Below are 27,682 nucleotides of genomic sequence, written 5' to 3'. Positions count from 1 at the left end.
CATTGGTTGTGGAATTTTTAATGAAGGGGAACTTGAAGGATTTTAACATGTTAAAGTCTACTAGAAAAAAAAAACTAATTACACACACATAATTCCATAGTTCCAAACGGATTCTGTGTGCATGTCATGTGTGGAGGGAGTTATACAAATTGTATTATGTAACACAACGTACGTAAATGTGCAAATTAAGAGCAAGTTTTGAAACCCACACTGTATTTTCGCTTCAATTGAAAGAAGTGAAAAGTCGCTGGTTGCGGTGATGAGCGCAGCGGCCGCAGCCAGCGTCCCTCCAGAGCTGCCTGGATGCTTCCGGAGTGGGAAGGCTCTCAGCTTGTTTCCGCCGCCATTGCGGATTTTGGACAGAAGATCACTGCCATCCATCGATGCAGTGCCGAAAACACACACAGAGGGGGGACGCACTGAACATTTTCACTGACACCAGATTTCAGGAAACGCACCTAACAACACCACCTGCCATCTTTTATCGTGTTTTTTTTCTTTCTCCATTTTCACTGACTGGCTCCGACCTACACGCACAGTGAGGAGGTCGTAGCTAGCGCGGTGCTGCTGCCCAGCTAGCGAGCTGTGTACGGCTATAATTTCAGGACTCCGGAGAAGCCCAAGGAAAGAAAAAACATGGCTCAAATACTACCTATCCGCTTCCAGGAGCACCTGCAGGTACGTGGGCAAAAACTAGCATCTATACAAACCTAAAACGCTAATTTCTTAGTCCCGTTAAACGTCAATACCCGCAGCGAATGAATGACCTCCCCTCCCCCGTTTAGCCATCAGCTAACAGCTAGCTCTCATTCATCGGACTGATGCCGACTTAAAGTTAGCCGCCGTTATCTGTCACCGGTGAGGTGGACTAACTAATCAACAATAAATACTTGTGGTGACCTTCAGTGACGAGTTCTTGTGTTATTGAGCTACACATCTGTTCATTTTAGGGTGAGCTATATTACATGAGCTAGTAAACCGTTATACAGCCAGTGTGTCGTGAGAGGGATGATGAGAGCACGTCATCTAATGTTAGCTGTATAATAAATGACATTTGGCCCTCGACCTGATTTATAAACTATATATTTCAGGTAGCTAGAAGCTGTGAAACCGTGGTCAGTTGCAAGAAATGTGATATTTATTTATTTATTTCGGTTTTAAAAAAAAAAGGACAACCCAACTATGTATCTGATTTATGAATGTCAGTATCCATCCGGACTCAAACCAACCATTCAATTAAGCTGGAACCCAAAGATGTTATACTATATTATAGAAGAAATAAAACAAACAAATTCAGTAGACTTTGTAGGGGGAAATTTCACATCCATAAATCTCTGTTTTCAAGGTCTCGCGCGTCATATGAGCTTATATTATTGTATTTAGGAAGTATTTTGAGTGTATCTAACTTATAAGCAATAATAAATGTGCACATTTTGTTAGTCTTCTCCAAGATTATTTTTATGTAAAGAAATTAGATTTAATTGCCTACCTTTTCTGTTGTTTTTTAATCTAGTATTACTTTTGCCTTTTATCCTGTTACAGTGTTAACTATCAAAACATCGTTAATGAAGTCTTAATTACATCATGATGCCTAATTGTTGTTCTTATTGTCTTAAAGGGAAATTTCACCACGTTGTACTTGGGTGTCCAATCAGTGTTGATGGTAAATGTAGTCAATTGAGGATGTAAATTTCTCAGTGCCTGCAACATTGACTGAAAAAGCAGATTTTTTTGTTTTCCGGAAGCCATGCTAGAAGTGCCTAAATTTACCAGGATGTATTGTGCATGAGCTTCTGACGCCCAACCCCGAAATCCTTGTGTAGTACCGCACACATGGACTCACCAGGTTGGTGTCAGTGAATGCATCCAACAAAAACTACCCCTCGCTGAAAGTAATTGCAGCAGAATGATTCAGATTCTTTTGGCATCGAAGGACAATTTTCGCCACCAGTTGCTGTGTGCTTTCGGCAGCTCAGGGTCTGAATGGTCCCCACCAACCAAATCTTGCTAATGCAGCCTTGGCCTCTCTACGCTGCATTTCTTCGGCTGTATACTTTGGCTCATATAAATATGGCTTAATATCTGAGTCAGCCAAAACATTCTTAAATGTATCCTCAAGGAATGTTTGATTTTTGAGTGGCATGTAGAGCATGCCCCCTGGTTACCCAGAGGCGGGAACTAGAAATCCAAGCTGAAATAGCCTGTAATTCTTCCTTGCCCCCAACTATGTCATTCACTGTACATGTCAAATGACGGCACTGTTGGAAGAACCACTGATTTTGCAGCTGCGCCCCAGAGACACAGAGAACATGGGCAACAACAGCAGGTGTTTTTCAAACCGTATCCTAAATTCGGATAGGTAGAGATGGGTTGGAAATGGGCGAAAAGGTCCTTTTAATGTCACACATGTTGTAAGTGATGTTTTCTATAAATGAAATGAAAGAAATGCCAGCTGCAGTCTGACTGGATTCTGTGCCGTATCACGTCATTCAGAGGCATTATGTCATCTTGGCAAGCCATTTGTACAGATGACGTCAGACTAACGTTATTTTGTTGGGGTTTCTATCCGTGAAACTTCATCCAGGTGTGAGATAAACCAGGTGGTCCATCCATTCAGTCAAAAATGGCATCATCATTTTTCTCAGGGAACGGCTGAGAGTCAGTTGAGATGAATTCAAGCTCAGCTGTCTCATCTCAGCCTCTTACTGTGTGGGATTATTAGATGTGCTTGGTGTTATCGCAGAATATTTAAAAACAATATGAATCCCCACAGGGGTGCAGTTTTCCTACTATGCACCTTAGATCAGCTAAGGGGGAACTATGTAACATACTCCAAAACACAGCTGGTTACCCTTGAAAGTACGGCCCAATTACAACTCAGTTCAGGAATGGATACAACAACATAAGCTTGGGAAAACTCATGCAAACCAGTCAAGATTTCTTGATGTGGGTTTAATACCAACATGGGTACTTGCTCCTTTAGGTTCTTACCTTGTAGGGCAGCTGGATTCGCTAGATCACAAGATCATGTCTGAATCCATCTTGTCAGGCTTCAATTTACACACCTATACCAATCAGCATGCTATAATAATAATAATAGTAATAATACATTTTATTTGATGGTGCCTTTCAACTCACCCAAGGTCACCTTACTAAAATGAGGATTCTCGCGTGATCTTGCAAATCCAGCTGCCTCGCAAGGTAAGACGGTGATAGACAGATGGTTCATCCAATCACCTGCCAAGTAATTTTTTTCATTTGAAAGCACTTGCCCTTTTCCAAATAGTTTCCAAGGACGACTTCTCGGATGGTTTCGTGTAATAAACCATCTGGCGCCTCAGATTATTAGGTTCTGTTTTGCCAAGAATTGACAAAAGTTGTCTCACATCATTTCTTTTTTTTTTTGAACGTAGGTCAAATTATGTCTTATGGTACAATATGATCCTACTTATAATTATAACATATAATGTATGAGTTAATTAGTGGTGTAAATCTGTCCTCACGATTCGATTCGATTATGATTCAGCTGTTAACAATTCAGTTCGATTGGATTCTACGATGCATCTCAATGCATCACATCCTGATTTTTCTGTATTTTTCATCAATTGATACAAGAAGTCAGATAAATATGAATTCCCTTTTTAAGAAAGTATTTTGAAATCTGAATGTCAACATTCAACATGCATGTTAAACATAAATGTCTTGGGCTCGCTGGTGGTCGAGTGGTTGGAGCGGATGCCATATGCGCAGCCGGTTCGAACCCTGGTTCAAATCCCGATCGGAGGTCCTTTGCCCCGTCTCTCTCCTATGTTTCCTGACGTCTACTGATAAATAAAGGCGTCTATGCCAACAAAAGGTGTAGCTCACCTGCCTGTATGAGAGGAAAAAACTGAGTGCAGCTGTTTGTTATCATTTCTCCAGCAGTGCAGAGGAGCCTCTCTGCTGTACTGTTGAGCAGCTGTAGGGTTGTTCAGGTCAAACAGACTGAGCACCGAGTTATTTTCTTCACCTCAGAGTTTACGTTGTTTCATGTTGCAGTGTGTTAGCCGCTTCGCTAACGTTAGTGTGAGTGACGGCGTTGAAAGTTCAAGGTAAACTTCTTGATAGTCTTGCAAAGGTAATTATTTAGTCACTAAATCACAAAATGCTTCCAACCGCTTTGCTTATATTTTTAAGATGAACTACAGATAAGACTATCCGGCTGCTGCACTGCCCACACAGTTTGGTTCCACTTTTGTCATCTGTCAACATCAAGTTATTAACTAACGTTTAAATAATCGATTCTTGACTTTTGTTAAACGATGCAGAATCGTCCACATCGCGATGCATTGTATAATCAATTAATTTCAACACCCCTAGAGTTCATCTTGAATTGGATGATGCTACTTGAGTTGTCTTGTTATATACTAAAATATCCTGCTGTCCACATGGACTCACTGCTATTTTGGCATAATGACCCTCAATGAAAACAAGTCCTGTACTTGCATTATTCTTGATGCTTTGTATTAAACAGTCCTGTGTTCATGTCTTAGCTCCAGAATCTGGGGATCAACCCCGCCAACATCGGATTCAGCACTCTAACCATGGAGTCCGACAAGTTCATCTGTATAAGGGAGAAGGTGGGTGAGCAGGCCCAGGTTGTCATCATTGATATGGCAGACCCCAACAATCCCATCCGCAGGCCCATCTCTGCAGACAGTGCCATCATGAATCCTGCCAGCAAAGTTATTGCCCTTAAAGGTAAGCTCTAACTAAAATGCATATGTAGCACTGATAGTACATACCTTTATGTGCCACATAGAGAGGAGTGTGCTATGTTTCTGAAAGCAAATAGACTAAAAAGTAAACCTGTTATAAGTTTTGGCCAGTCATAAATCTTGCTACAGTGCTTTTCCAAAAACATTGGGCCATTTGTGTAAATTTTGTTTTGTGTTGTCAGTCAGTTATGTAGTTGTTAAAGTCTGCTTTTCATTTTAATGTCCATACATAGGCCACCCCATTTGTTTGTCAAAACGAGTAAATAGAGCAACTAAAATGTAGAAATTCAAATTTACAAACAGACCGATATTACAGGAACAGTGGCTGTAGTATTAGTGTTAGGAAAATGTCATGCTGTCATGAATGCTTTGTCTATTTTGCTTGTTTTTTGCTCTTTTTTTCATTTCTTACTGCTTTCTTATGTTTGCAGACGGTGAGTTGAATTTTACATATCATGAGTTGTCAAAGTGTAATCCTGTATGCACTGTCTTGAAATGTATGCACAGTACTGACAGTAGTTTTATTGAATGCTTGATTAGAGCGATGGTTCGGCGTAATTTCGACCTAGCGTCATATGAACCATGAGGTCTGTCTAATCAGCACCTCAGCTGTTATTTTCATTTGGTCAGAAAATAATGGAGTTAGAGCCATCAGCCGAATGACTTAGTACAGGCGCTAACGGAACTACCAATGTATCTTGTAAATGACCCCACTGATAATGCCTGGATTGTTATCAAACTTCTACAGTAGTACAAATAGGGCCTTTACTCATAAATTCATGCATAGAAAAGTTTGCACGATCTCGCACAGATCTTTAGATGTGCTGTGCGGGTGTCTCACGAGACCACACGGTATTTCAGTGATCACGCGATATTACGACAATGTTTACAGCTTTAGCAGTAGCAGCATAGTAAAAGCCACCAGTTAAGTGTTTATTTTAATAAACTCCTGTACTAAGCCATTCGGCTGACCAAATGAAAATAAATGGCTGAGGCACTGATTAGACAGACCTCATGGTGCATATGACGCTAGGTCGAAATTACGCCGAACCATCGCTTTAAGAATGATAACACTAGCAGGGCCTAGCAAAATTGAGAGGGCAGTCTAAAGGACTATATCTTTTTATTTGTTTTTTGTGTGTATGTGTTTGTCCAGTTTTCTACACTCAACGCACATTTTATATTACAGCCGACCATTTTCTAAATCATCCAGTAATACTTTAGATTTTTAAGTAGTTATTTTTTCCCATCAGGCTCAGTACAGTATGAATATAAGCACTTAAAGGATGAAATCTTGCTTCAGACAGGTGATCCATCACAATAAACATCCCACCCACATGTATTTTTGTCAAAGTAACTGTATTGTTGTGTGGTAATCATAGACGGTACATCTGTGGTGGTTAAGTTTAATCAAACATTGACTTGTCCTGGACGTTGATTGCTGAATGGCAAAGCTCAAAGCAAATATACAGTGAGAAGATGACAATGTGAATCTGGAAGCTTTAGTTTTTCCTTTTATCTTTGAGCTCAAGGCACCAAATAACCTTCTGCCAAAAGGTTGTCTTAGAAGAAAGATTTTTTTTTTTTAAATCAGTGACTATTCTTTGAATATTCAGAAATGATACAAAGTGTTATGTGCTTTGGAAAATGGTTGGTAGTAATGTATAGTATGCTTGTAGTAAAAGGGCTAAAACACACTGAAAAATTATATGGTCATTTAAACAATATCAAAAGCAAGCAAGCACGTAGGTCACAGCCTTAATCAGTATCTTGTCAATGAACAGTAGGCTAGTGGCTTATTTTCATAAGAAATATACATCACTGGCCTTTGATGTTGCACTGATATTACCACGTATTACTGGAATGACATATGCCAAATCAAAAGATGTCAATCAATGAATGCCAGTAGACTTGAACTGACGTTGCACACAGCAGCAGTGGACCAGATTTCTGATAAAAACACAAACATCAGTATAGAAGTAGAAAATATTTTACATCATGTGTGGAAAATCTCAGTATGTGCCTCTCTGTAAACGGGCTCTTTCACAGCAGAGATTTTGACCTGTCATAGAAGGAAAAGAACATTAACCACGGCTCTGTATTTAAGTTCCACAGTAAGCTATCATAGTGTGACTGAGAGCCACCATACACAACACCTGAAGCTGAAGCAGCTTAATGAAAATGAGGCGTCATTCATTTTTACTTACACCTGCGCTTTTCCTACTGTGACATGTCAAAATGTCTTCCTCTGACAGCGAGAGGAATATTTATTTATATTGACCACTAGAATAGTTTCTTTAAATGCAAATCTAACCATGAGTTGGCAGTAGTCAGAATTGCCAGCGTTGTGATAGCTCTATGTAGATCTTTGAAAGCCGCTATGTGTAGAAATGTTCTGACCCAGACATCTCCAAATGGTAGTATCAAATACACAATGTCATACAGCAGTACACTAACGACTGACAGAAAAAACACACAATAAAAAATAGATAATAATAATAATAATGTAAATTAGGCACAATTTGTCAATAAAACAAACAATAAACAAGGCTGATTAAAGTTTATTCCAGAGATGGAGGAAAGTTGCATATGGATTATGAAGAGAGAGAAAGATAAACTGAACTGAAATTTAACTTTGGTTTTTATTTCATGTTTAATTCAGTGGTTCAGCTATGAAATTAGAGCTGCAGACTTGTGTTTTGATCACTATGGATTAACCTGTGACAGCAGTGTCGCATGAATAGATCAAATGAGTGCAATAACACAATCAATAACCAGCGTGGCTGATAAGCCTGAAAACACTGCAGTTGGTGATCAGAGTGCTTTCCTTTGGTCACAGACTTCACATTGGTCCTGTAAGAGCATGCCAACATCTTTAGTCTTATCTACCAAAAAACCACACGGCCCAAAGTCTTACAAAATTTAGTGTGAACAACTGCTTTCAGATCATTATTTTACATATGTATTTTGACTGGATTTACTGACATCCACATTATGTTAGGATTAGTCTTGGCACCTTACAAAATGTGTGCTTTAGTGTAACTTGATTAGTAATTGTTAAGGTGCAGTCCAAAGAAGCTGATTAGAGAACAAAACTATTCCTGTACTTTTTCATACACATTCATTATCTGTACGTAAACCTACACAGCAGACAGTGAGTTTTTACATAGTAGTGTAATCTCCCTAGAGAGTTTTTTTCCCATAAAGGTCACTGTACCTCCCAGTATTATCATTCATATGCTGATAATTATAAATCCCAGTTAATTCTAGTTTTTAGTTTGGTTGGGGCTTGCTTGGGTTTAAATTAAACCCAAAAGATCTTTCCTCCAGTGAGACTGAATTGGAGGGGGGAAAAATACAGAATGGGTGTAAGTGCATCCGTCCAGCATCCCTCCCATCATCACATCTGTTTGTGTGCTTTGTGGTCTTCTTTTGCTAATCTGCATTCAGACCCAACCCAAATTCCAACATCCCTCATTTTAGGATTACATTACAATGTGAATCCCGTAAGAGCTACGATAACGGCCTGGAGGTTCATTTGTCTAGTAGGAGGTGGGGTTGGAGGGTGGGAAAATTATTATTGCACTGGGCATCGTTTTGAAGCTGAAGTCGGTTCCTAATTGATCTGGTTTTGGGTGAAAAGCATTGAACCATTGTACCACAACACCCAGGAAAACCTTTCTTAATCTAGTTGAGAATCTCAGTGGGAATAGTAGAAGTCTCATGCATAATCCGACAGCCTGTCCGGAAATAGCACTGCGTTAAAAAATATGAATAAATACATGCAGAGGATTTCTACTACAGGTATCGCTGAGAAGATGAAACACAATCCACTCCAGAAGTATAGTTTGAGTAATAGATTGATGAATTTGAAGGCTGGACATTCAGCAAGACACGGCACAACAATGTGTAATATTACAAGATAGGATTTCACAAGTGTTGAAAGATATTATTGCAACAGTCCTCAATCGACAGGTCTTTAGTCGAGATACCCTAAGTATTCTTCACTTGCACACATTGAATTGATCAGTGTAGGATGATGATGCAAAAGTTGAGCCAAGTTTGACTTTTTTCCAGGAAAACACTGAAGTAGTCACATTGAAATGAACAACATTTCTTAAGGCAGTGCTGTTATCGGTCGGAACACGATCTTAGTCTGTTTGAGTCTCAAATTTAAAAAATATGTTTTGTAGATGAGTAATAATTACAATTTTCCACATGATCAGCAGTGGTTTGCATATTCAACCTCAACTGAATGTGTTTCTCCTGCACAGTTGATTGCATCAGGCCTAACTGAATGCAGATCTACCATTGAAGTGGTTGCCCCCTTTTGTTGGTCTTGCCTCTTGTTTTTGACTCTGGTACTGGCTTGTTGTATGGTGCTTTGGTGTTACTAAAACCAAACCCCGACTACCAACATTTCTCAAGCAATTGGAATTTGGTATGCCTCAATGGATTTCTTCCCTCAAAGTCTGCTGTGGGTTGTGTGTGGTATCTTTTAGTCACTAGATTCATTGTACTGTTTTATTGTTGTAAGAATGTTTTGAAGGGTCACAATCACACACATCTGGGTCACTTTACGTTAACCTGGGCTCTGAATATTTTCAGCTGCAAAGACACTGCAGATCTTCAACATTGAGATGAAGAGCAAGATGAAGGCTCACACAATGACAGATGACGTGACCTTCTGGAAATGGATCTCCCTCAACACCGTCGCCTTGGTCACAGACAACGCAGTCTACCATTGGAGCATGGAAGGTGACTCTCAGCCAATCAAAGTCTTTGACCGACACTCCAGCTTGGCAGGGTGCCAGATCATCAACTACCGCACGGATGCCAAACAGAAATGGTTGCTGCTCATCGGCATTTCAGCACAGGTAAATTAACTGCGTGGTTGAAGACATATTGGAATACTTACAATACTGTCAACACATTTGCTAATCACTGTATCATACTACTTTGTCTCAGTTTCAGAAAACAATTGTTTTATTACCGGAGTGCTCCAATGCCATGTTTCACAGTGTAGCAGGAAGTTGAAAGGCTTGAATTTACATTTAATGGTTTTGTAGGGACTGGCTAACTCTAATTATGAAGTGAGTTACTTAAGCTTATCTGTTGGGGTAAAATCTGCCAGTCACAGAACTAGCCAGTCCATCAGAAATTCCCAGTTTGGTTATCAAGCAATATCTTCATGCTATTTAAAATCACAGGAAACTTTGCCCTGACTTGTGATCTTTTTCTCCTCCTTCAGCAAAATCGTGTAGTTGGAGCAATGCAGCTGTACTCGGTGGACAGAAAGGTGTCTCAGCCCATCGAGGGTCACGCCGCTGGCTTTGCACAGTTCAAGATGGAGGATAATACTGAGGAGTCAACTCTGTTCTGCTTTGCTGTGCGAGGACAGGCAGGAGGAAAGGTAAGATTTATTGTTGCTGCAAAGTGCCAGGCAGACAACTTCAATAATAAAGATCAGGATGGACTCATTTGAAAAGTGGAAATCAATAAAACCATAGAAAAGTGTTCAGGAATATACAGAATCCATTTCAGATTTATTGAATCAAAGAAATCTTCCATTGTAACCTGACTTATCTGCTTTTATCCGAATGTCTGTCTGTTTGTTTGTAGCTGCATATCATTGAAGTGGGGACTCCCCCGACTGGGAACCAGCCATTTCCAAAGAAAGCTGTGGATGTTTTCTTTCCTCCAGAAGCCCAGAATGACTTCCCAGTCGCCATGCAGGTACACAAACTACTTAGGAGCAGACTTGTGCTCATACTTATTGCCTGATTGTATTGGTTCTGTAAACAATGGTGTCATAGCAAAGATTTCCTGTTTCCCACCAAAGGAGAAGGCATACATATGAGGTCTTATTTCATTACTGCTTTTTAAGATTTTCTTAAAGAGGTAATTAGAAAACAGAAGTATGCTGTTGATGTGTGTTTTGCTGTTTAAAGTTGTTATTTAAGAACCATTCAAATATAAAGTTGCTTTTCATTCAGTATTGCACCAAATCCTTCATGTGTTGAAATTGCAACAATCCTGAGCTGCCCTTCAGTGTATTAACCCCATCCCATCCTGCCATTCACCACCCAATATCTCATCTTAACAGTCCACAGGGTCATATCCTGATTGTAGCCTGTTACGTAGAGTCTGCGGGCATGAGGTTCAGTGTCTCAAGGTCATTTTGAAAACAATGTTTGTTTATTTTTAGGCACTCCTACCATTTTTTTCTATTCTTGTCTTTCTATCTAGATCAGTTCCAAGCAAGATGTCGTCTTTCTCATCACCAAATATGGCTACATCCACCTGTATGACCTGGAGACTGGAACCTGCATCTACATGAACAGGATCAGCGGGGAGACCATTTTCGTCACTGCCCCACATGAGCCTACCGCTGGTATCATTGGGGTCAACAGGAAAGGACAGGTACTGTTATTTGTCTCCTGTCCCTCCGTCATCTAATTTGTGTTAATATTAAACTCCCTGTCATTCTATTATTCTCTAGATTTGTAATATTGTTCTGTAATTTCCCCTTTGAAGACTGCATACAGTGCACATTCTTGAATTTACAGCAAAAATCATGAGACAGTGTTTGTTCACATTAAGATCATACACCTTTTTTGCCTGTATGTTGGTACGGGTTTAGTAAATGGCTGTAATGATGCTTTATGACACTGAATATTGAATTAAACAGTGTTTAGCAAAAGCCTCAGTATGTGTGTATACCTGGTAGATTCTTGTCCATGATAACCGGTTATTGCTGACATTTGTTGGTGAGTCACTCTCCCTGTGATACGTCACTGTGGGTGTTTGTGTGTCATGTGACCTTGACTGAGGAAACCTCTTGAAATATCAGGCTGTAGCAGCATCTTTGGTGTCAGGCAGCATGTGACAGCCCCAGCAGGAGGGCTAAGCTCGGCCGGCCAGAACACACTATCTAATCCTGTTATTGCTCTTGGCTCTCACCTGCAAGTCTACCATACACAGCTCAGTGTGTTGCACACGCACACTCACACATGCAGACAAAATGTAACACTACACGCAACAACATGAGTTAATCCCTCCGTGTAAGTTAGGAATGTGACAAGTACACGTCTTAGGATGTAATTCACTTAAATCTATTTTTGCACACAAAGGTGTGTGTAAAGAACTTGAACTTGGTTTCAAATTCAAGTGTATCAACATTTCTCTGTAAATGTAAAGTGTGCATATGAGCAGGTGTCACAATGTTTCAAATTTCAAGTTAGTGAAAATGTTCTGGGTGATTTGGACATTTGCTTTAGGGGTAATTGGGTTCTCTGGGAGGATTTAGAAATAAGACAAAACAGAAAGGAGACACTACATTGTTCTATCTTCAGGAATAAAACACATCAATTAGGCATCTGTTGCATATTAATAATAAAACATGAACATGTGCTTTTCCAGGTGTTGTCAGTGTGTGTGGAGGAGGAAAACATCATTCCCTACATCACCAATGTGCTCCAGAACCCAGACCTGGCCCTCCGCATGGCTGTCCGTAACAACCTTGCCGGTGCAGAGGAGCTGTTTGCCCGCAAGTTCAACACCCTGTTTGCAGCAGGGAATTACTCAGAAGCAGCCAAGGTGGCAGCCAATGCACCTAAGGTACTGCCACAATCGCTGCACTCAGAGCAACCTCAACCAGAGTTCATCTAATATAAGCTCAGACTGTGTCAACTAAGCAAATTTCTACAGCTTAGCACGACAATAAACACCCAGATTTTGTCAGGTATATGTGAAACAAGATTAGATATGCATCAAAATAGTTACAACCCAAATTAAGAAAGGGTTAAACTTTGTTTTGTTTTTTTATCATCATGCTGGTCATCAGGGTCTCCACTGGAAAATGCTGGTCAAAGATTCATTGGTTAGGTTGTGTTTAGTTGTTGAAAAGTAGTTTTTACACTGTAAAAACCTGAGGCTTTCATGATTCTTTATCTGGAACGTGAGATTAATCTGTCAGATAAAGTGAGGATGCAGTCTGTCTTTGGTGAAAATAATCTTTATTTTTTTTGTACTTTCTTACATGTTTTGTTTACTGTAGTCACTAATGGTAACCTAATGTTGTATACTTCTACTCCTCCACTATTATTTTAGGCAGTGCTCAAAAGGGACATTTCCCTCTCACTTTTCTGAGTCTTCCACTGTAACGTATTTCCTTTGTCTATCCATCCATCTTCCTTCTCCAGGGTATCCTGCGGACCCCAGACACCATCCGTAGGTTCCAGAGCGTTCCAGCCCAACCAGGCCAGAGGTCTCCATTGCTCCAGTACTTTGGCATCTTACTGGATCAAGGCCAGCTTAATAAATTTGAGTCTCTGGAGCTGTGCAGGCCTGTCCTGCAGCAGGGCCGCAAACAGCTGCTGGAGAAATGGCTGAAAGAGGACAAGGTATGTGCTCAGTGATTTTACAGTGGTCAATCTTCATATTATCATCAGAGTAATTATATTAACTAATAGTGTTTTTTAAAAAATATTCAGAAACAGATCCACTCTTTTAGAAAATAGTCACTGTTGAGCCAGTGTGCTGGGCTGACTCACTAAGCACTCACCACATTAATAGCTTTATTCCATCATTTTGGGGGAAGAAACACTGTTTAGCTCAATGATGGTAAAACTCTCCTGGTTACTATTATAGTCAGTTATTTGGCTGCTCAGCCTCCAAAATTACCACTCCACTTCTGGTTTCAGTTATGTGTGTTTTTGAGCAGACAATCATCTGTTTTTCAGAGAACAGGACTCATATCTTCGGCAGGAACATTCTGTAAAATCAATAAATCGTGGGTCAGAAATCAAAGTTTGAAAGTAAATATGGTGCTGCTGTCCAGTGTGATTAATGTTACACTCCCAGTTCGACAAACACAGCATCAATGCAGAGGCTTGAGGATTACACATGAAGCTAGTTTGAGAATTTTGTGTTCTTGGAAAAGGTTTAAGTGCATGTTTATCTAATTTAGACCTTCCGACTCCTCATTTGTTTTGTGTTGCACTTCTACATTGCACTGCTTTTAAACCCTTGATTTATCTCTAATGGTTCTCTGTGTGTGTGCGTGTGTGTGTGTGTGTGTGTGTGTGCGCGCGTGTGTGTGTGTGCGCGCGCGTGTGTGTGTGTGTGTGTGTGTGTGTGTGTGTGTGTGTGTGTGTTTACAGCTGGAGTGCTCTGAGGAGCTTGGAGACTTGGTGAAGTCTGTTGACCCTACTCTTGCCCTCAGTGTCTACCTCAGAGCTAACGTCCCCAATAAGGTCATTCAGTGCTTTGCTGAGACTGGCCAGTTCCAGAAGATTGTCCTCTATGCCAAGAAGGTAACAATGCCTGATTTTGTGTTCTTCCATATTTATCTTGTAGAAAAGATGAGTAGTGAGATGCAGAGAAGCAAGACAGAACAATTTGATCTCATGAAACATTGCGAACTCATCTGTATCTTGGACTTTGGTCTACTGTTGTCTGTACATTCTTGAACCTTCATTGATGAAAGGTTGTATTGCGTTTGGATTAACAATTTAAACAGAAGACTTTAAAAATGAAACAGTCAAATGAAGATCTATTTCCTCTGTAGGTGGGATACACTCCAGACTGGATCTTCCTGCTAAGGAACGTAATGCGGATCAGCCCAGAACAGGGCCTTCAGTTCTCCCAGATGCTGGTACAGGATGAAGAGCCACTTGCTGACATCACACAGGTAAAAACAATGGTCTTAAAATATATTCACACTACAAGCACCAACATATCCAGGATTGATTCCCAATCAACAAGTTAAGATAAGGATAAATCAAAGTTTTTATAAAAGTAAAATGCAGAATACTACTACTAATAATGATATATTATAAAGAAATATACAGTTTGTTGTGAGGGGTTTCACAAACCTGATTATTCCTATCTTTTGTGTCTCCAGATTGTTGATGTCTTCATGGAGTACAACCTGATCCAGCAGTGCACATCCTTTCTGCTTGATGCTCTGAAGAACAACAGACCCATGGAAGGACCACTGCAGACACGTTTGCTGGAGATGAATTTGGTCCATGCACCACAGGTACACAAACATGGATACATCAAACCTCAATATGCCAATGATCACTTTAACCTATGATTTAGCTTTAACCTTCATTGAAAATCAGATGATCAGTTGTTTAAAGTTTCTTCTGCCACCTGTTATAAAATGACTCTTGTTAATGAATCTTTAATTACGTTTGAAATTCCTTTGACCCTGTGTCCTGGCTTGCAGGTTGCAGACGCCATCCTAGGCAACCAGATGTTCACCCACTATGATCGTGCACATGTAGCACAGCTGTGTGAGAAGGCTGGGCTCCTGCAGAGGGCGCTGGAGCATTACACCGACCTGTATGACATAAAGCGTGCTGTGGTGCACACACACCTCCTCAATCCAGAGGTAGAGCATAAACAAAGGAACACATGAAAAATAAATAAAATGTAATAGAGCGTACTGTAGTGGACAGTATATTAAAATAGTATATTATTTTTCCTCATTTTCTTGTTAATAAAACATATTGTGATTTATTGGTTTGTGTTGACCATATTCCTCTTTGTATTGCTGATTGTTTTCTGTTTGTCCTCGCAGTGGCTGGTGAATTTCTTCGGCTCTTTATCAGTGGAGGACTCTTTGGAGTGTCTCAGGGCTATGCTGTCTGCCAACATTCGTCAGAACCTGCAGATCTGTGTTCAGGTTGCCTCCAAGTACCATGAGCAACTCTCTACTCAGTCCCTCACTGAACTCTTTGAGTCCTTCAAGAGCTTTGAGGGTAAGCTTGAAAAATGCAAACTCAAATTTTGAAGTTATAAAAAGACATTCAAAAAAAATACAGGTTAATCAATGCCTCTGTTTCATCTTCCAGGTTTGTTCTACTTCTTGGGTTCCATTGTGAACTTCAGCCAGGACCCCGAGGTTCATTTCAAATATATCCAGGCTGCCTGCAAGACGGGCCAGATCAAAGAGGTGGAGAGAATCTGCAGAGAGAGTAACTGCTACGATCCTGAGCGTGTGAAGAACTTCCTCAAGGTCAGAAGTGGACCAGTACTTCTGCATTGTCATTAGTGAACATTAGTGTAGAATAAACCTTTTTACTATTGACATGATTTAACCTGTCATTTTTTTGCCAGTGCTAATGTTCAATGTTTTTTTTTTCTATAGGAAGCCAAGCTGACAGATCAGCTGCCTTTGATCATCGTTTGTGACCGCTTCGATTTTGTCCATGATCTGGTCCTGTACCTGTACCGCAACAGCCTGCAGAAATACATTGAGATCTATGTGCAAAAGGTACATTAATACTTTCCTGGCTTAAGATAAAACTGTTCTTTTATATCCAGAACAGTAAACATTTGACACAACATACATTAAACATCTGCCATATGTGGAACCTGGACCACTGTACTAAAGTTAAACAGTGTTGTGCATTGTTGTAGCTTGGTCTAACTTCAAAACTGACAAGACAAGACTCGAGACTTAAAATGAGACATGCTTCTTTAGTGAATCAAAAAGGTTATACACGTTAGCTCATGGCAACTGAGGCTAAACGGCTTGACTGCTAACAACAAAACATCTCGTTCAACTCTTCTTCTTCTGTTGTGTTTTACTTCTTCTCTTGTTAAATTATCTGCACCTAGTGAATCATGGATAATCAAACCACTTGAAACTACATATTTCACATATATCACATTAATTGTCTGACATGAAATTATGAATTTATTAATAACTGAAATAAAAATAGCTCCATCAAAATAAAGTCACAACATGCATTCGTCCTCACCTGAATTGAAACATGTATCTGCGTATCATTTATTTCAGGTGAACCCAAGCCGTCTGCCAGTAGTCATTGGAGGTTTGCTGGATGTGGATTGTGCTGAGGATGTGATCAAGAACCTGATCATGGTGGTGAGAGGGCAGTTCTCCACAGACGAACTGGTCGCTGAAGTGGAGAAAAGAAATCGGTAAGAAGAAAGACACTAATTCAAGTGAATAGCAAAAGTTGAATAATTCAGTCAACTCATCACAATTTATTGAGTCATGAGTTAACAGTTTTTCCTCTCCTAACCAGAGTAATCCTAACTGTGTGTCTCTCTCCAGACTGAAGCTGCTGCTGCCTTGGTTGGAGGCTCGTATCCATGAAGGCTGCGAGGAGCCCGCAACCCACAACGCCCTGGCTAAGATTTACATCGACAGCAACAATAACCCAGAGCGCTTCCTGAGGGAGAACCCCTTCTACGACAGCCGCGTGGTGGGCAAGTACTGTGAGAAGAGAGACCCCCACCTGGCCTGTGTGGCCTATGAAAGAGGACAGTGTGACCAGGAGCTAATTAATGTGAGTTTACATTAGTCATATTTTCATTGATTATGAGAAATGGAACAAGACTCTTTTTTTTTTTTTTCTATTGTGCATACAATAAGAAATGAAAAAAATCCTGAACTGTTTTTGTGTATTATTCTTTAGGTGTGCAATGAGAACTCGCTGTTCAAGAGTCTGTCCCGCTACCTTGTGCGTCGCAAGAATCCTGAGCTGTGGGCGAGCGTGCTGCTGGAGACCAACAACTACAGAAGACCACTTATTGACCAGGTCTGACCCTTTACTGCATCTGTTTCGGTAATGCTAAAAGCTGCATTAACAAGATGAGACATGATTTCCAAAGCCTTTTGACAATGTCCATCCTGAAGTTTTTTGCTTCATCTTTTTATCAGCCTGTTATAGTATAGACTTGTTCAGTTGTAATATTTTTAAAATTAAGTTAAAACATTACATGTCATGCTTCTAACCTGATTGTCCTATTCTGCTTCAGGTTGTGCAGACAGCCCTGACAGAGACCCAGGATCCAGAGGAGGTGTCTGTGACAGTCAAGGCCTTTATGACCGCTGACCTTCCTAATGAGCTCATCGAGCTTCTGGAGAAGATTGTCCTTGATAACTCTGTCTTTAGTGAGCACAGGTGAGAGAGGCTTGATAAACCTTGTTAGACAGAAGTCAGTTGGCTGTCATGGAGTTCAGTCTCTTGAAATGTGATAGTATTTGAGAACAATTATTCATGTTTTTGTGTATCTTTTTTTAGTGTCGTAGAAACAGTTCACTGAGATCCTCTTGTCTTGGTTATTTCAGAAACCTGCAGAATCTGCTGATCCTTACGGCCATTAAAGCTGATAGGACACGCGTCATGGAGTACATTAACCGTCTGGACAACTATGATGCCCCAGACATTGCAAATATTGCCATCAGCAATGAGCTGTTTGAGGAGGCTTTTGCTATTTTTAGGAAATTTGATGTCAACACCTCTGCTGTCCAGGTGCGTGGACCTCTGCTTGATTTTTTTTTTTTTTAAAGTCACACCATAAACCTCAAAAGCTTTTTTACTGCTCGTTTACAGTTTAAATCCAAGCTTGTTTTTCAGGAATGACGTAAAGCTTTATAATTATGTTCATCAGGATTGTCTTATTGATCTTGAATGTTGTCTCGTTGTGTCCAGGTTCTGATTGAGCACATTGGGAACCTGGACAGAGCCTATGAGTTTGCAGAGCGCTGCAATGAGCCTCCAGTGTGGAGTCAGCTGGCGAAGGCCCAGCTGCAGAAGGGTCTGGTCAAAGAAGCCATTGACTCATACATCAAGGCTGATGACCCCTCTGCTTACATGGAGGTGGGACAAGCTGCAGCCCAGAGCGGTAAGTATCTTAATCCAAATGATCATCTTGTAAAAAGGATCGATTATTTTCCTATGTTCATTTCAAGCTTGATATCCATTTATTTTGATTCCTCTTTTTAAAAAAAGACTCTTTAATGCTGTTTTGGTAAATATTAGATGGATGTGTTTTTCAAACTGACATGAGTTGTGTTATGTTGTGTGCAGGAAACTGGGAAGACCTGGTAAAATTCCTGCAGATGGCTCGTAAGAAGGCCCGTGAGTCATACGTTGAAACAGAATTGATCTTCGCTCTGGCCAAGACCAACCGCCTGGCTGAGCTGGAAGAGTTCATCAACGGCCCCAATAATGCTCACATCCAGCAGGTAAGATCTGAGACAATAAACACTCGTTCTTGTTTACAGCTAACTCACAACAGCTGCTGTTTTGCTGACCTTGCTTTTTTCTCTTTTGTTTTTTTGTAATCTTTCCCCCAGGTGGGTGACCGTTGCTATGACGACAAGATGTACGATGCGGCCAAACTGCTGTACAACAATGTGTCCAATTTTGGCCGCCTGGCCTCCACTCTAGTGCACCTGGGAGAGTACCAGGCAGCTGTGGACGGAGCTCGAAAGGCCAACAGCACCCGCACCTGGAAGGAGGTGAGGAATGATCAATATAGGTTCACTTTAACTCCTTCTAATAGTGAACAGTTCTTTTTAAAACATGTTTCACATCAAAACACCCTTTTCTCCTCTGTCTGCCTCTAAGCTTTTGACGTGAGAGTGCCAACTTAGAGAAAACTGTCCACTCTCTTATATAAAAACACAATTGACGTCGCTCTTCTCTTTCAGGTGTGTTTTGCTTGTGTAGAGGGGAAGGAGTTCCGGCTCGCCCAAATGTGTGGCTTGCATATTGTCGTACATGCTGATGAACTGGAGGAACTCATCAATTACTACCAGGTACATTATATAACCAAGGACAGTGCAAAACTTATGACTTCTGAAAGCCTTCAGTGAAATAATCTCTTTCCCCTGACGAAGAGTGTTGACCAATAAGAAGTGAAAGTTTTGTAATATGTATTTTATTTACTCATTTAAAGTCTTAGGTTGACTTTTATAAAGTATGTCTGTATTCCCTTTAGGATCGTGGTTACTTTGAGGAGCTGATCACTATGCTGGAGGCTGCACTGGGACTGGAGCGTGCCCACATGGGTATGTTCACAGAGCTGGCCATCCTGTACTCCAAATTCAAACCCCAGAAGATGAGGGAGCACCTGGAGCTCTTCTGGTCCCGTGTCAACATTCCAAAGGTAGGCGAGGGGAGCGACAGCAACATCTGCAAACAAAGCAGGACTTATTCTCAATTTTACAAAATACATAAAACGTATTAAAATATTCCTGATAAGTTCACCAAGATAAATATGAGTCAATGAACTAACGTGTTTTTGTGTCTGTGTATCAGGTTCTCAGGGCAGCAGAGCAAGCCCACCTCTGGGGAGAGCTGGTGTTCCTCTACGACAAGTACGAGGAATACGACAACGCCATCATCACCATGATGAGCCATCCAGCTGATGCCTGGAAGGAGGGCCAGTTCAAAGACATTGTCACCAAGGTAAAGATTGTAACTTTAACTGGTGAAGCTGTCATTCTAGTAACGAGTTCTGTTCTTACCTAAAGTGCCATAGTACTGATCTGTTAATGAGGTGGAGATTCTTTATGTACACTCGCTTTTCAAGTGAATTTATTGTTTCTGTGCTTTTCATTTTAGGTGGCCAATGTGGAGCTGTACTACAAGGCCATCCAGTTTTATCTGGAGTTCAAACCATTGTTACTGAACGACCTGCTCATCGTCCTTTCTCCAAGACTTGATCACACACGCGCCGTCAATTTCTTCAGCAAGGTCCAGATCCAGTATTATTTTCTGTGTTAAGAATTTTAAAAATGAAAAGGCTATTGTAAATCCATTTCTCTAGTAGAGTAAAGAATGATCATTGCCAAATGATGTTGTTTCATACCAGTCTTAGTTGTGAAATACTCATCTGGTGACAGGTAATGGAAGCTGTAGTACATTTAAGCCAAACTTTCTTATAGCTGTCTAAAGACACATATTTCATACATCTAGACCTATGAGACTGCAAAAACCCCTGCAGTTTATTTTACACAAAAAATAACCATCAGACAGATAAGATATGGCTAATTGTATAAAAGGAATAACATTTATGTCTGGATAATCAAATATTTGCTTTAAAGTCTCTCCTCTGGTGGTTAATCATCTTTTTTTATCTGCTAAATCTCATTTGATACAGAATATGTGACATTGACATGTTTTTCTATCTGATTCTTTGTTTAGGTGAAGCAGCTCCCTCTGGTTAAACCATACCTGAGATCGGTCCAGAATCACAACAACAAGTCAGTCAATGAGGCCCTCAACAACCTCTTCATCATTGAGGAAGACTATGCGGTATGATGTGATAATGTTGTCTAATGTGTGGCATAACATTTTTATTATCTATTTTAGATGTGTTGATGTTGGTTGAAGAGGGGGGAAAGCCTTTAGATCCTGTGCCTGCTATATTTTCCAAAGCATGATAAAATTTTTCAGGTAGCTGCATTTTTAGCTTTATCTTTGAATCCCTACTCTCTCTCATCCAGGCACTGCGTACTTCCATCGACGCCTACGACAACTTTGACAACATCTCACTGGCTCAGGGCTTGGAAAAGCATGAGCTGATCGAGTTTAGGAGGATCGCTGCATACCTCTTCAAGGGCAACAACCGCTGGAAACAGAGTGTTGAGCTCTGCAAGAAGGACAAGCTCTACAAGGTGAATGTCCAGTAAAACCCAAACAAAGTTGTTGTGTGTGTGTGTGTGTACATACTCCAATTCTTCCAAGTTAATGTAAATCAGTGTGTTACCTTTCACCACAGAAAAGAACTGACAGCACCAAAATGTAAAGGCAGATAATACCAATGTCCTGAACTGTATTTGTGGCCTTCTCTTTGCAGGATGCCATGCAGTACGCATCAGAGTCCAAAGACACAGAGCTAGCTGAAGAGCTCCTGGCTTGGTTCCTGAATGAAGACAAGAAGGAGTGTTTCGCCGCCTGCCTGTTCACCTGCTACGACCTTCTGCGGCCCGACGTGGTGCTGGAGACCGCTTGGAGGCACAACATCATGGACTTCTCCATGCCATATTTTATCCAGGTCATGAGGGAGTACCTCAGTAAGGTGGGTCATCCACACCTGAAGAGGTAACTAGTGAGTGTGGTGACAGACAAACAAATTGGGTCTTTGCAATTCTAAATTAATACAGTGAAAGAAAGGTAATAAGAAGTTAAACTGTAGATTTTTCTCTTGCTGTTAGATGTTAAGACTGAAAAAGCAATATTTGCAAACCTTTACTAATCTCTGGAGAGCCAGATGTCAGTCACCATGTTGGACCTGCTCAGACAGGTGTACGACACAAAAAAAATCTCTAAATACTTGCCCTCTGATTTCCCCACCCGTCTAGTAACTGAAACCAGCATCGACAACTGCTCGGGTGGATTTGCAGATACCATTTAGCAGTAGGCAGTGGCACCAAACCCCAATGCTGCCTATTCTTGACTCCATTCATGCTCATCTTCCTATGCTTCTTTCAGTCATGTGTCATCACTGCAGTGATTTCCTTTTCATTTGGGTTTCCATTAAGTTGAGCTACTTTTCCATACAAATGTGTTCCAAAGGAGATTCATAACTGCTGTGTTGCTCGTAATGCCATTTATCTTTGTTACATGGCACAAAATACAACCCACCTATAGCTTTCATGACAGGTAGCAGAGCTGAGTGAGGCAAATGTTGTTTTTTAAATAGTTTCATTTATTTGATGAACATTGATGCTAAGATGGTGGATTTTACAATATATGTATTAATCACATAAGTTGTGAGTTTACTGTAGTGAGTTTTCATGTGGCTGACTACTTCCTTGCTCTTGTTGAAGCAAACAATCTTTCTCTTAAGTTTTAGTAGATCTTGTTTAAGTAGTAACCTGTTGGACTTACCAGTCAATATTCACATCTGTATTTTACAATGTTTTAAGCAACAAGGTGAAGTTGACAGTTAGAGTGATCTCAAGTCTGCATTTGTATCAAAAGTGGCGTTATTACCCGCATCTCTCAGGGTTTTTGTGTTTCCTTTGAGTAAGAAGTCCTCTGTTTGCTCTTTTCTATCTTGTCAATTTCAATTTTGGGAGACTTCCATTTGTTTGTTTTTCCTCCTTAAGTTGCCTCTCTGAATTTCCTTTCCAGGTTGATGCGATAAAGGAAAAGGTGAAAGTCGAATCCATTTTCTAATCATTCTTTTTGACCCCTCTCCCCTGTCCTGTAGCCTGTAGTTTGGAGGAGTAAATTTAGCAGGAACTGCATGACCTCCCCCTCCCCATGTCACTCTGCTGCTTCTGACTGTAAAACTCTACATCTCCACTAGACCACCTACCTACCCACAAGACTCCAGAGTGGGGCTTTTCACACCCAGCCTTCAAGGGTCTGCTAGAGGGTCTGCTGGTGTCAGTGTTGGCTTTTAGGTCTGAGTAGTTAAAGGTATTGAAAGATGAGAACAGAAGGAAGAGGAGATCAGAGAAATACACTGTTTTTAATGTTTAAGTGTTTTGAGTTGTGATTATTCTTCAGTTATTACTTCTAACTTATTATTAATTGCTACACTGATAGAATATTTATCATCATATTCACCTACTGTGTTTAACAGAGACAGGTCAGCAGTCAGCTCCCATCCCACCTAAAGCAAGGCAACACAGGTTCAGTCACTATTTAGTTATGCAAAGTGTAAAATACTACTTCTAATGTCCAGGATTGCAGTTTAAAAGTCAACCATAAGACTTTAATTTTATACACAGCAGTGAGACTTTGCTCAAAGTGCAGAGATCAAATATGCCCCGACAGCCTTTCTCCTCAATCACAGTGAGCCATCCACTTCAGCCAGCATGCCTATCACCTCTTCTTGTGCGTGGGTGAAGAGCGCCACTCCGGATAACTGCCTCACCTGCTGTGGTCAGGTCCTTTTCTCACAGACTAGTTAGATGAACTCTACTGTTACCCTGTCTCTAACCAAACACAGGGCCTGTTCACACCTGGCAGAAACATGTGACCCGATCACACGTGGACAGCTTTAAGTACGTCATCCGACATTAGAATGACCACCTCCCATTATGGTCTGAGCGATTGGATCTCAGTACATCCTCGATGCGTCTCGGGTGCATTCGCACCTGTACTCACAGCTCTCCACTTGTAATCAGATCCTCTAAGACATGATTAAATGCCAGGTGTGAACAGGGCCTCAGCTTCAGTCTGCTACAAGCCATCATCCTGACATTGTAGGTTCAGGATATTTCCACCTTTTTAGAAATCAATTTAAATGGAGTTTCAAGACATATTACATTCTTAATTCTTAAATATCATCTTTACATATAAGGGGGTGGTGATACACTCTTTTCCATATTTGGCATAGACTGCTTTTAAGTGTAAGATCTCACTGCAGTAATAGATGATAAGCAATCCATTATTTGAATGAAGTGACCATTCTTTCAGAGGCCTTTATTTCTGTTTTCTGTACCACTGAACATTAAAAAACATAAACATTAGGTTCAGGCATTTGTGAATGAGGGGTATTTTTCTGAGTATTCTTTGCTACTGTAAAGTGTGGTCTCTTCAAGTGACAATCAACTTGAGTGTGTGAGAGCAAATAATATAGTTTGGGGAACAAATACACAATGCATACAGCAACAAGCATGCATTTCCCCCTCCCTTAATAGCATCATGAGCACTCAGGCCAGACTAGGAGACGTCGTCGTTGGCTGTGCCTGCTTCTGGAAACCTTGAACTGGCTGTAAAAAACCATCCCCTCCACCCTCTTTCTCACTACCTCCACTATGGCTCTCTGCTTCTCTTCTTCTTCTTCTTCTTCTTCTTCTTTTCTCATGCACTCCTCAAGAGGAAAATAACAAAAAAATAAAATCCAAACTGCCGCTTCAGCATGTGTTTCTATCCCCTTTCTCAAACTAAACAACAGCCTGTCTTTTCTTGAAACAGCCTGCTTAACCAGATTGACTGACTGTAGTAGTAAATCAAGCTGGTATGTAGAGAACTGAACCCAAAACCATCAATTCTGCCCTTAATTGATCAACATTTAAGCTTCACACTGCTGCAGCTCTGGATCATTTCTGAAGCTTTTTGCTGGCTGCTTAATTCTTTAAATTTTAGCTCCTCCTTTTGTCCTCTGTCAGTCATTTTCTGCCTCTGAGCCGCTCAGTTATAACTAAAGCACCAAAGGAAACAAGCTGATAATCCAGGCTGCTACATGCTTCTTCTAGCTGTTGGCATGAAGGCTTAATTGGACCATGTGCCAGGGCCTGCGACACTTTCTACCAAAATATGGACACTGTGACAGTACGCAGCATATGGGTGGTGATTAGCTTTTTTGGTATTTTGTGGCAACAGGAAACAACAGAATAGCAAATGGTACGACAAATGTTTGCACGGTGTTCCATTCAGACCTGCAAGTAGTTCAAAGTTTCAACATTAAGTTACATAAACTGTATTCATCTATTTAATTTATTCATCCTTACTCATAGTGATTTTCTTCACTTAAAGAAATTACATTGAAAATAAAGTCTTCACCTCTTCATTATATAATTGCAACATAAAAAGGAATCACTTCATGGCAGAAGATGTAAACCTAAATCTCTACCAAAGGCAAATCAAATCTGTCCACCAGCTTTCATGTAAAAATGTTGATGAACAGCCGTGGGTGTGTTTATACTGGTGAGGGGTTGGTTCTCTACATACTCATTTCCAACATGATAGAATAGATGCTTTGGGTGGCTGGATGGTGGGACCATTATTGCCCAGTAGCTGTTTTTGTCTCCCTTCCTGATCCCTAATTAGACTGCTTTACCTCCCACAAATCTGCAGATGTCTCTCTGATGGACTATTGTAACCAAGCCCGATAGAGTAGCCTGTAGCTTTCTAGCTGTAGATACTCCCAATTATTTTATAGAGGATCTCCATCACAGTAGAAAGGCCTGCCTCCTGCAGCCTGTTTTTATTTAAATCCGGACTGTATTCGTCTTCGCCTGTCAGGAATGGTCCCATCCGTCAGCCAGTGAAATAACCCAGAGGTCAGTTTATACAAACCCGGTGTCTCAGTCCTTGCTCTACAAGAGCCCCACCCCTTCACCCCTCTCCCCACACGGTCTAACTGAAGTCTCACACCGCCGCTGTTGTCTTGTTTTCCACCAGGTGGACAAACTCGAAGCCTCTGAGTCTTTGAGGAAACAGGAGGAGCAGGCTACAGAGTCTCAACCCATTGTTTACGGTAAAAAAAAGACCAAACACAGATGATAATAAGGGATCTTTTTTGGCAGTATGACCACAGCTTTGCTCTTGTAACACGTTTTTCTGATGTTCCTGTTGCAGGCACACCCCAGCTCATGCTCACAGCAGGGCCCAACGTGGCCGTGCCTCCTCAGCAGGCCTACGGCTACGGCTACACAGCAGCACCGGGCTACGCCCAGCCACCACAGCCCAGCTTCGGTTATGGCATGTGAACACCCAACAGCCCGTCACCCACCCCACCCCACCAACACAACTCTACCCAATACCTCCCATCCATCTGTCCTCTCTCTCTTTGTGTTCCTCACCAGCTTCCCATGGTCTTCTACTCACAACAGGGGCCACAAGCAAGCAACAGCCCACTCTCGTTTTGAGTACTATTTTTTTATTACGTTGTCCTGTTACAACAGAAAAACATTTAACTGCATCGAAGGACTTTTATTTGTATTGTTTGAAAAGAAATCGGACCACACATCATGTTTCTTTGTTTTACTCATTCCATATTTATGACTACTAATTTTTCTTTTTTTCTGTGTATGTTTATGTCATGTATTTTTATTGTTTTGGCGGAAGTGGACTTGCTAAAGCTCAGCAATGAGCCTTTGAAGTAGGTGGAGGAGCATTGGATTTTGCACTCGTGAAGAAATTAATGTAGAAGAAGAGAAGCTCTTACTTTTGATGTACTGAACATGTGAACAGCTTACATTGTCTTGTTTGTCTGTATAATGCATTTCATCATTGTATATTCTGAGGAAAAAAGGTTACATATAATATTTGAACATATATTGCCATTTCAATGGCTATAGCTAGCAACACTAAGTAATGATAGTATATTCTGCACAGGCGTGTAGCTTTATGGAGTTTTAAATGCATACAGACGTATGTCACGGTGTGAATGAGGGTGTGTTTGTGTGTGTGTGTGTGCGTGCGTGCGAGTGTGCCTGAGTGTTGACCTGATGGTCTAAATAAGAATTTTAACCCCCTCTCAGCCTGTATTGGGCTATTCAATCCGCCCTTCTAGATGTTAGCTCTCCTTCATCAGCTCCATGTATTTAGGTGACCTCTTGTGCCGTGTACAGTGCTTGTGTGAGACTGTATCTGTGTATGTGCAAGGACGGGACCATGGCTACCGAACCCCAGGGCCCCCCCAACCCTTAACCGTACCGTGTGTGTGTATTTACTCCGAATCCCCCTTGTGCTGAGGTCCGTGTATGCCAGGTGTTGTGGTGTTTCCCTCGGTCACCATTACTTTTTTTGCGTGTACAGATATGAACATGACAAATTGAAAACTTTTAGATGGAGGACCCCAAACACACACACACACACCTCCCCTCAACCCCATCCATCTGTCCTCCAACCCACTTTCCTGTACTGTTTCCTCCTCCATTGTGCTTTAGCGGCAAGAACAAACATGGAGGCAGAAGACAGGACAGGCAGGTGGAACCTTTGGTGTCCTAATGACAACTTGATTAGATCCATAAACACTCCTGTAGGTTGTGTGTGTAGGTGGTTATGATGAAGAAATTAGGTCTCAGTACATCCAGTTCTTTGTCAAGAATGGTCTGAAATAAGAGCCTGTATTTACCTTGATGTACTTAACTTCCTTACATGCTTTAAGCTGTGTGTGTAAAGTGTCATCCTAACCCTACCATAAGTTGAATTCCTTTCTGTTGTCATGCATATTAATAATAAAGGGGATCTGTCATTGATAAATGGAAGAATATGACTTAACTGAAAGGGAAATACTAGCCTAAATAAAAACTAAAAATTGTACCCAGTGTTCAGTGGAGTCAGTCTGTGTGGCAGGAAGTATTAAGACCTCAACAAGTCACTTTATTTTGGTTTCTCACAATATCCACACAAATATCCAACATTATAAACTACCACAATGTGGACACATACTGATGATCA

General features: G+C 40.9%; 1 protein-coding gene across 1 annotated transcript; it reads left to right on the top strand.

Annotated features, from left to right (window-relative positions):
- Positions 1–384: 384 nt before the first annotated feature.
- On the top strand, positions 385–27,531 carry LOC128360877 (clathrin heavy chain 1-like). The gene is made up of 32 exons (XM_053321420.1): positions 385–678; positions 4,533–4,740; positions 9,366–9,634; positions 10,009–10,170; positions 10,380–10,493; positions 11,007–11,180; positions 12,180–12,377; positions 12,962–13,162; positions 13,922–14,074; positions 14,329–14,451; positions 14,665–14,802; positions 14,995–15,159; positions 15,349–15,529; positions 15,623–15,786; positions 15,919–16,044; positions 16,573–16,715; positions 16,852–17,086; positions 17,216–17,338; positions 17,559–17,704; positions 17,872–18,055; positions 18,236–18,428; positions 18,614–18,771; positions 18,883–19,047; positions 19,240–19,347; positions 19,530–19,697; positions 19,850–19,999; positions 20,156–20,287; positions 20,738–20,848; positions 21,040–21,210; positions 21,393–21,614; positions 25,679–25,754; positions 25,856–27,531. Exons 1-32 carry the CDS (start codon positions 637–639, stop codon positions 25,984–25,986), a joined length of 5,034 nt encoding a protein of 1,677 aa, XP_053177395.1. The 5' UTR covers positions 385–636; the 3' UTR covers positions 25,987–27,531.
- The last annotated feature ends 151 nt before the right edge of the window (positions 27,532–27,682 follow it).

This window comes from Scomber japonicus, chromosome 6, assembly GCF_027409825.1.
Source record: "Scomber japonicus isolate fScoJap1 chromosome 6, fScoJap1.pri, whole genome shotgun sequence".
Lineage (NCBI taxonomy): Eukaryota > Metazoa > Chordata > Actinopteri > Scombriformes > Scombridae > Scomber > Scomber japonicus.
The sequence above is the reverse complement of the archived record's forward strand: the minus strand, read 5'-3'. Positions and strand labels throughout refer to the sequence as shown.